The sequence below is a fragment of the Miniopterus natalensis genome, chromosome 15 (genome assembly GCF_054644295.1).
Source record: "Miniopterus natalensis isolate mMinNat1 chromosome 15, mMinNat1.hap1, whole genome shotgun sequence".
NCBI classification, from domain to species: domain Eukaryota; kingdom Metazoa; phylum Chordata; class Mammalia; order Chiroptera; family Miniopteridae; genus Miniopterus; species Miniopterus natalensis.
The window spans coordinates 29,159,330-29,169,334 of NC_142095.1; the positions used below are offsets into that span (position 1 = coordinate 29,159,330).

At 36.5% G+C, this 10,005-nt stretch overlaps 1 protein-coding gene across 2 annotated transcripts in view; it reads left to right on the forward strand.

Moving 5' to 3' along the window:
• Nucleotides 1-8,599, forward strand: part of RASA2 (RAS p21 protein activator 2) — a 94,305-nt gene extending 85,706 nt beyond the window's left edge. For both annotated transcript variants that reach the window (XM_087824968.1, XM_087824967.1), the window contains exons 20-24: nucleotides 1,574-1,656; nucleotides 2,304-2,512; nucleotides 3,196-3,299; nucleotides 3,651-3,840; nucleotides 5,536-8,599. In XM_087824968.1, the coding sequence (XP_087681094.1) occupies nucleotides 1,574-1,656; nucleotides 2,304-2,512; nucleotides 3,196-3,299; nucleotides 3,651-3,840; nucleotides 5,536-5,566 (617 nt within the window). In that variant the 3' untranslated portion in view covers nucleotides 5,567-8,599. The remainder of the gene's footprint in view (nucleotides 1-1,573; nucleotides 1,657-2,303; nucleotides 2,513-3,195; nucleotides 3,300-3,650; nucleotides 3,841-5,535) is intronic.
• The last annotated feature ends 1,406 nt before the right edge of the window (nucleotides 8,600-10,005 follow it).

Consider the following 10,005-nt stretch of genomic DNA (forward strand, 5'->3'; position numbering starts at 1 on the left):
TTTTCTATAATATCACCCCAGGTTATTTTCATTATAGCATTTGTCTCCACCTAATATTTATTTGTCTTGTGTCAGTCTTTCCAGACCTAAATGTAAACTTCATTAGGGGCCTTACATGTTCTGTTTACTGCTGAATCCCAAGTGAGATGCAGTGTCTGATATATAGTAGACATTCAGTATAATAGTTGAATTAAGTGACTTTGGTTTTTTTTAATTGTATATCACATCTGCTTGAATTACACAAATTTTAGATTTTATAAGAAGAACCAGACTTAGCAAACAGTCTGTGTTAACCTCTCTCTTCAAGACAGAAAACCTTTATTAACCAAATAATTGCCTTTGACCAAAAAGTTGTACATTAATCCATGGACTAATGTAAAATGCAAAGGTTTTAGCCTTTAGCACTTTAATCCACGTATCATTAAAACAAAGCTTGGGAAAGAAAGCAAAGCTTTAATTTTCTAAGAACATTACAAAATGACCAGAAAAAGTCATAATTCTATTTGTTTATATTTCCTATGACTATATGAGACCCAGGTCTGTTCTCAGGTAAATTGTAAGTTGAAGTGCATATCCTTCATGCCATATTATTATGGAGCTTCTTTAGCGAACTCAAATTTCCAAATTCTTAAATTAGGTTAAAGATTCACTCTACTAAATAAAAGTTTTACTTTTGTTCTCTGTATCTCTTAGAGTAAATTTGGTAGCTCTAGCCAGCTGAGCAGCCAACATGTGATAGTAATGAACAATTTTTTAATGAAAAGGCATTTTGAGCCCGGCCAGACGTGGCTTAGCGGTTGAGCATCGACCTAGGATCCAAGCCATCGGGGTTCGATTCCCAGTCAGGGCACATGCCCAGGTTGCGGGCCTGATCCCCAGTCAGGGGTGTGCAGGAGGCAGCCGATCAATGACTCTCTCATCATTGATGTTTCTATCTATCTCTTCCTCTCTTTTCCTCTCTCTGAAGTCAATAAAGATATATTTTTTAAAAAAAGCATTTTGAGGGTTACTCCTTAATTAAATATTAGATTGGAAAACCATAAAAATCAACATAGACCTAATGCAATAACTCCATGAATGAAAATGTCTCAGCAAGTTTTAAGTAGGCCTCTGTTGCTAAGTATATGTTTTTTTCAGTCTCCATATACTGTTACAAAGTATTATAACATTCACTAAGTTGTATTGAATGTTAAGAAAAGAGTTATGTGAATTTTGTTCTAATCAACTAAAGAATGCTTTTTAAATATGGCCTCACAGCAAAATAAAAATAATGGTAGATATATAAAAAATATTATAACATTTTTGTTTTCTACGTAGAGATCAAATTTATTTCCACATTTTTCCTTGAAAAATGTTTTCATTTTATACTGAAAAAGTAAAGAGGAAATAATTTATAGAAAGCAATCAACATCTGCTCCATAAAACAAAGAATATTTACATATGTGCAATTTGGAAATCTTTGGTTAGTCGTACTCCTGCCAACAAGAGGGTGGACTTAAACCTTATAGAATTAGCCTCTTATCTTTATAAATCTGAGATTATTTTAATTTTGTTGTACTTATTTTATTTTTAGGCAAAGATGCAATTTACACAATTCCAGTGAAAAACATTCTTGCTGTAGAAAAACTGGAAGATAGCTCTTTCAACAAGAAAAATGTAAGTTACAGAAATAATTAAAGCTTTTTAAATTGCATATAATTTGTTGAAATTTTTCAGGAGGTTGGTCATTTTAGTATTTGCCATTAATCATTAATATAATTGTTGTTTAGAACTCTCTTAAAATTGTCCATTATTATTGATGCCTTGTATAGTCTGCCTCACCTATTAAGTTAAAGGCACTTTTCTTAATATTACCCTATTAAACTTCTCCCCTTGACATTCAAGTCGTTAGCAACATAGCCTCAACCAATCTGTACAATCTTATCTTCTACTGCCGCTCAGCACATACCTTATACTCCAGCCAACCAAGATGATTTCCTGTTTTGCTATATTTTCCCACTGCTTTGCCTTTACTTATACTTTTTTCCTCCATCTGAAATTCTCTCCCTTTATTCCTGTTTATGCGATAGTCTACTCCTTTGGGCATGTGTGGCTTCTAAAAATTATACAAAGATGTACTGTTTAGTATCATGTGACTCAGATTGTCCTTAGGTCTAACTTGCTTGAAAAGTAACAGTTCATAAGCTACTTGAGCAGCAGTTATCTAGCCACGCAAACTATATCTGTTATATACCTTTTTCTGCTTTGTACTATGTGTTGATTTTTAAACTGTCACTTGTTTTTTATCTTAATTGCCTATAAAGATGTTCCAAGTAATACATACGGAGAAACCACTCTATGTCCAGGCAAATAATTGTGTAGAAGCTAATGAATGGATAGACATACTCTGCAGGGTGAGCCGATGCAATCAGAACAGGCTCAGCTCTTATCATCCCTCTGCATATCTTAATGGCAGCTGGCTCTGCTGTCAGGAAACCAGTGAAAACGCTCTCGGCTGCAAGCCATGTACTGCGTAAGTTTCTTCTGATTAAAAAAGCAATGTTTCAAATGTGATTTATCTGTACAATGGAATATTATTCAGCTATAAAATGAAAAGTACTGATATATGCTACAACACACATGAACCTTGGAAGCATACTAAATGAAAGGAGCCAGACACAAAGACTATATATTGTACAATAACATTTATATAGTGTCCAGAATCAGTAAATTCATAGAGACAGAAGGTAGGTTAGCATTTGTGAGGGGCAGGAGGATGGGAGGGGTGGAGAGTACTAATGGATACAGTTTCTCAAATGAATAGTGGCTGCACAAGTCAGAAAAAAGGGCAATGTTGAGATAGATGTACAAACTTGAGCCAAGAGATCAAGGAAGAAGGGCTTAGCATTCTCTTTTTTAATTGTATGGAACAGCTTTTGTCACCCAATATACAGCAGAAGTAACGTACTACTATTGTGATGAAGCATAGGCTAGGAAAATGACTTCACTTTTAAATTCCCCTCCTTTTGATGAGAGTTATATAATAGCCAAACCTCTGTTGGCCCTGTTTAATTTAATTACCGAATGAGACTAGATTTCTGAGGTTCCTTCTGCAAAATTCTGCGGTTTTGTTTTTTAGTCTCAAACTGTCAGAAGTCTTTGGCATGTTAACAAAGTAAAATTTTTCCAATGTCTTTAATTTCATTTTTACCATAGAGGTGTCCCTGCAGACATACAAATAGATATTGATGAAGACCGAGAAACAGAAAGAATTTATTCCCTTTTTACCCTCAGTTTACCTAAGCTACAGAAAATGGAAGGTAATGTATGATTAAAATATTTTTACTTAACCATGTTCCTTAATTATCAGTTCCTGAAGTATTGTTTTGTCATTATCTTAAAGTTGAAAATACTCATAGATTTACCAAAATGTTACTTTATGAAACTTGGCAGACTCCTAAAGGGCATTTTTTCATAGATATTCATGAAGTAAAAATACTATTTTTGCATAAATGTAATGGTCATAATTAATAAAATGGATGTGTTTTGGTTATCTGTGCATTTCCAGGGGAAATCTCCCCAGCTTGAGACACTCGAAAAGTTCTATTTCTATTACTGATTCCATTTATGGAAGGTAGTTGTCTGATCAGAGATTTTGCTGCTCCTTATAGAGGCTTGTGGAACCATAGCAGTGTATCAGGGACCACAGAAAGAGCCTGACGATTATTCTAACTTTGTCATCGAGGATTCTGTAACAACCTTTAAGACAATTCAGCAAATAAAAAGCATCATAGAGAAGCTAGATGAACCTCATGAAAACTATAGGAAGAAAAGATCAAGTAGTGCAAAATACGGAAGCAAGTAAGTATTTTTAAGATACTTTAGACATAGTTTGAGGTTGCCTCTACTGCTCTGTCCTCACACTGAAATGCAGGCCTCCTGCTTACCTTCATCTTTCAAGACCCAGCTCAGAACCTCCCTCTTGTGCAAAAATTTCCCTGGCCACTCACATGGTGACTTTTGTCTTTTTAGTCCTATATCATTTCCTTATGTTGGTGCTGTACTTCATCTCTACTTTTAATTTTACATCCCAGTGTCATTCATCAAAGTGAATCATCAGTGGCCTATTGTTTGTTACGTTTTTACTGATCCTCTTTCTCCTCAGCATCTCCCACAGTGCCTTATACATACTAAGTACAAAAAAAATCTGGTGTCAGAGTGCCGTGGTATTTTATAGTGGGTTTTTGGATCCATCTCAGATGTAGGTAGGTGCTACAGTGGATAACAACACAGCTAACATTTATTAGGAGCTTATTTTAGCACCAGGTACTGTGCCTAGTTCTTCACATCATGTCGCTTAGATTGTTTTAGCGGCAAGTAACAGAAAATCCCAATTGAAGGCCTAACGAATAAGAAATCTTTTAATCTCACAAACTGAGTCCTAGCTTCTACAGTTGGTTAGTTCACCAGTTCAACACTGTCACCAAAGTCCGTCCAGCCACTCAGCCCTCCTCAGCAGGATGATTTCTGTCTTCCTCAGGCTGTCCCCTCATGTTAACAAATGGGCTACAATAGTTCAGAGCCTCGCATTTTTATATAATAGTGTCCAGAGGCAGAAAAAGCTGTTTTCTCCTCACTAAGAGAAAGAACCTTATCTAACCCCCAGCTTCCCCTAGACTGCTGGGCTGCCCTGGACTAGCTCTAGAATCTGATTTCTGTTTACACAGAAGTAAATAGGGAGGAGATGGCTCTTAGACCAGCAGATAAGTATTTGCCATAATATACACTCTCTCAGTGATCCTCACATCAGCCCAACATCGTTATGTTCCCGTTTATAGCTAGAGAAACTGAGGGTCGGGCGAGGTAAGTGTCTTGCCCAAGGTCACAGAGCTGATTAGTGAGAGGACTTTGAATCCTGGCCCCACCATTTTAGTGTTATTTTTTAATTGTGTGGATTAATAATTATATTTGTGATTTATGAACAATAACAGTCAGTTTGACAGGTATAGATGTTTATATTCTCCCTGGATCAAAGGCTTAGAACATTGGAAGGGTTATTGTGGACATCCTAATCCTGTCTTTTCTACATTAGTGTAATCAGTTCTCTTCTAACAGCAGTCATGCAGTTTCGGAGCCCCAGGAAGTTTTCACATGAGGCCCTCGCCAGTGCTTGACCATCCTTAGATAGAAGATCCCCCTCAGATACACACACTATACCCCTTCCCGGCTTTATTTTTCTTTATTAAGAAATAACAGTGTCTCTTGTACTAAATATTTCACTTGTTCATTTTGTTTCCCCTATATCAGAGTGTGAGCTCCACGGAGGCAAAGGGCTTTGTCGAGCTTGCTCACTGTTGTACCTGTAGCTTCTGAAATAGTGCCTGACGTTTAATAGGTGGTCAGTAAATACCTGTTGAGCTAATGAAATAAGACTTGGCATGAGAGGTTACCAAGGGAAAATGATAAATACTTAATGGATACTATGAGATATTTGTCACTTTTTAAATGTTACATTTTTTAACTTTTAAAAAATGATTTTCTCTTATTTTTTCCTAGGGAAAATCCAATTGTTGGGAAAACATCTTAGAGCTTGACCAATTGATTCAGAAGAACTGGAAATATTATTTTTGTTGGAATTTTTCCATTCATCCTGTGTTCATAGTATTTAAGAATGAATGTTGGCTTCAGTGTCACCTGCATTCACTTTGTATTTAATATTTAATAATTGGAATTAACTGGTTGGGAATCCTTGTATTGATATATTGCTAGAGAATTTGAAACTCAAGATTCCCTTCATATCTATGTCAAAAGCCATGTTTCTGCAATTTTTTAAAAATAGAATTTTCCTAAAGAAGCCGTGTAACAAAAGGAGAACTCCGTAGCATCTCCTTTTGTAGCACTGCGTGTTCTGTGGACTTTCCACTACCATTCGTGCCTGCTCTATGCTGCCGACATTGTAGTGTTTTTCTAGAAAATCCCAACCCATGACTCAGCTTTAGTTCACCTAGACCCTCTGCCTCTAGAAAATGAAAAAAAATACAGGATTTTCCTTTGGTCCATTAGTCATTACAGATTACAGTCAGGGCAGTGAAAGAAACTTTAGAACTAAACTGCCTATTTAAAGATGTAAACAGAACTCAGATAGGAGGAACCAGGGAACATGTACTATTGTGTACATCTTGTTTACATTTGGGATGAGTGGTGGCAAGTGAATAAATGAGACCACTAAAGTTTTTTTCAATGTTTTAAATATCAGGTACTCATTGTCTTGATTTGGGAGTTCAGGTTAACATGACTTCTAAGGACATTTCTTCTGAAAAAGAAGAGAAAATGAACAGTGAAAGAAGGTGGTGGGGAAATCACTTGACTTCACCTGTTACTCCATGTTATGTTATGATAGGGCCACCATCAGGACACCCTCCTCCTAGCGTGACTGTTCCTGAGTTGAGAGCTAACTCTAGAACAGTCACTCGGCGCACTTTAATAATCTGGGCTCTCAGCCCCAGATTATACTTTAGATACTCTGTGGTATCTAATCTTTATGATCAGTTCAATGATCGGTGTTTAAGTCTAGAAATAGTGCTTTCCTGAAAATGTTTATATTTCATTGCTATTTCCTTATTGCCTGCTAGCCAAATGGAATTTGGGCAAGCAACTGTTTGAATCCTGTTTTGCCCTAATAATTTACTTTTATCCTAAAAACCGTAACTGTAAATAAGCAATCGAAGCAAGTTGCCATCTTGAAGTTAAGAGGGACACACTTGGCTTCATCAGTATTAAAAACCACGGTACTCTTATTTTGTCTTTTTAAATTCAGACATTTTCTAAATGTGGTACTTTGAACCTCGAAGTATTTACACGTTCCTGTTTAAAACTGTGACTTATTAATGTAAGTCTAGCTAGTAGTGCTTTTTTTTGTTGTTTCCCTGAGCATAAGCTATATTTTAAGATATACTTTGCCAATTATGTTATTGGTGAGTAATTGTTTTTAAATTATATTGTTACTAGGTAGCTATTTTTAAAGACCATTGGCACACAATCAAAGTTGTTCTATAAATGATTATAACTGAGCAATGCATTTCTCTAAATGACTTGTAAAAATCAATTGGTTTTATTAAGAAACAGTTCTAGTCTGCATTAACATAGGTTATTCCTGGCTTATTTTAAAGACAAGTTTGAAAGAGTCCTTTAAATTTATGAGCTTGTAGATTCCAGAAAGTACACTGATTTATAAATCTGAAGGAATTTAACCATGTAATAAGTTTCTTATTGTTGAATTTCATTCAGATTGAAATTTCCTTTTAAGAGTCTCTGAAACGTCTACCTGAAAAGGACATGTGAGCATTGCCAGGTACCACTCATACTCTTAGTGGGGGGTTTAGTCCTCTGCTATTTTTTTCAAGGCAAAAGAAATATTCTTATATTTATAATGTCAAATCCCTGAATATGAGTGTTTTTAAAGATCATGACATTGCCAAAGGGACTGAGGCTGTGCGAGTTCGTAACTATGAATTCAAAGGAAAGAGTTCAGTCATCTAGTTATTTTCTTCACACGACACTTTTAAACAGCCAGTTGACTGGAATTAACCAGCGTGGCAAAGCCTAAAAAGAAGTAATGTGAAATTAAATTAATTTCCTTTGCAAGTCTTTTGAAATAAGAGACCATGTCAGTAGGACCCTAGATAGCCAAGGTACTTGCTTCCAAGGGCCTCGTTCCCCTGCTATTACTTATGAGTACTTTGATTTTTACTACCTGATCTGCTTTCTCTGCCTTTTCCACATTTGAAAAAATACATGGCAGCTCACTTCATCCTAAAAACCTGGAAGCCCCAAGAAGAAAAGAAAACCACGACACAGAGAAACTCTTGCCATAAATGCCAGTTCTGCTTCTTAGCTTAGCCATTTCCATCAGTTGAAATTGGGGTGATCTGTTACTTGTTTTATTGTTGTTGTTTGTTTTGGTTTTTGTTTAGCTTTATTGTTTTAATATTCATTTAATAAGATGATGGGCAGTAGCAAAGTTTTTTACTCCCAGGAATATAATTTATCAAATTGAATAATTTTATTTGCCAAAGAGATATGTTTATAATATCATGGGTAATGATTAAGTGTCAAACTAGGCTTTTCTTATAATACAAAAAAGTGATGAATGCTGTGGCTTTTGTTTCTGATTTTGAAGCCTAATTTCATTCATTTATCAGAAAGTCTCATTCATGCCAAGTTTTAGAAAACAGATTTTTCTTAAAGTGAAAAGCACCTTTAATTTGTTCTAACGGTACATCCTATAAAGACAGAATGCAGCAGAGCTTTTTAGGTGTCATTATGCTATATGAGAAATACAGGACTCATTCTAGAGTTAAGTTACCAGCCTTGATTGATATGATTTGCTTCCTTTTTATAACTTGGAGATTAATATGTTGCTAGTAAATATTGGTTTTTACAGTGTCCAGTTTTAAAGTGTAAGTTATCAAAACTTAATGTAGTGAATTTGTGTAACCATGTTGTATTATTGAGAATGTATTTTTATTTAAATTTTATTTTCTTATCAAGAGTATTATAAAAATTAAAAACTTTTGTAACTGTCGCTTGGAAGTAACTCAAATAAATTACAAGAAGCTTGTCCATTCTCCATGAGACCCTCCTTTCTTACTGACTTGGGAATTCTTATTTAAAATTATTGTCCCTTGCCTGTTAGTAAGGGACCGGCAGAAGTGAGAAGTCCTCGATTACAGAGAAGAGTGAAGCGGTCTGCCAAGGGCTCGAATTTTTGCATTCACTCGGCTGGTCTCCGATGGACTGTGGTCGTTTGTTTACTCGTTCAGCAGACTTGTTTTGAGGACCTACAGTGTGCCATGCAGGGCCCTGTCGTTCCTAGAGCCACGCACGGCCGGCGTTCAGAGTAGGTATTACTCCCGTCTGGGTAAATAGTTTGGAGCTGAGTTTTCAGCCTCAGAGTTTGAAGAATCCCACGTTCTAGTCTTCTCAAAAAGGCCAACACGATAGCCTCTGGTCACTCAGGTCCTGCACTAGCTCCCGCAGGGGAGCCTACCCCTAGGTCAACTTTCAGTGCCTCCTGGATGCTAGAATTTTATCATGTCGCGCCATTTTGCTGAGTTGTTTATAGAGAATATGAAGAGACAGCACCAAAAGCTGGTTAGTAACTTGTGCCCTCAATGAGAGAAGCAGGGATCCTTCCAGTAACCTCAACAGCCCTCTTCGCGTCTCTAAACAAACCTTATGAACGGGCCCTGCGACTCCACAAGAGGTTGAGGTTAATGAGGAGGAAGGACTACTGTTCTGAATCTCTAAGGATCTTATTTTTATTGAAATACCAGATCTCCTCACACTGGCCCGTGTATTAGAATAGAACTTTCTGGAAACAGTAAAGAATTAGGATCCTCTTCCATGGTGTAAACAAGCTAGTTCTTTGAAGAGAAAGGGGGCCATACTTTAGTTAGTTGGGTTTCCCTTTCCAAATCGCACGATTCCAAAATGAGAGATGCTTGAGGCTAAGCAGAGTCCACTTATGTGTCCACAAGAATAAAAACTAAGGTGGAGCTTGGCACTGCTGGGTCCTGGTCTCTGCAGTTTCTCTTCTACTCCAGGTAAATGGCCAGTGCTGACCCTTCGGGGAATAGCCTGGCTTGGGTAGACATGACATTCTTCCAAATAAACTGACGTGTTCAGAGAGTCTTGATTTTTCATACACATCCTCACCTGAGGATGAGTCTTTTCTTGCCAGAAGGTTCATTCTTTGGCTTGTCATTTTGCCACTTGACTTAGTTTGGTGACACCATTTGCTACCATAGTTTAAGCTTATGTCTGTGTTTTATATTAACAGAGAGGCTGTAATCTGTTTAATTACACTAAATTTCTATTAAGATTTTTTTAGTTTTCTGCCTTGTATTTCACATCCTCTGTTTCATTCTATTAAAACCTTTGTATTTTCTTTGTATTGATCTGCTTTTGGCCTGGAGTTCAGTCTTAGACACAAAGTTTTTCTCATCAAGGAAGAATTCTTTCGTC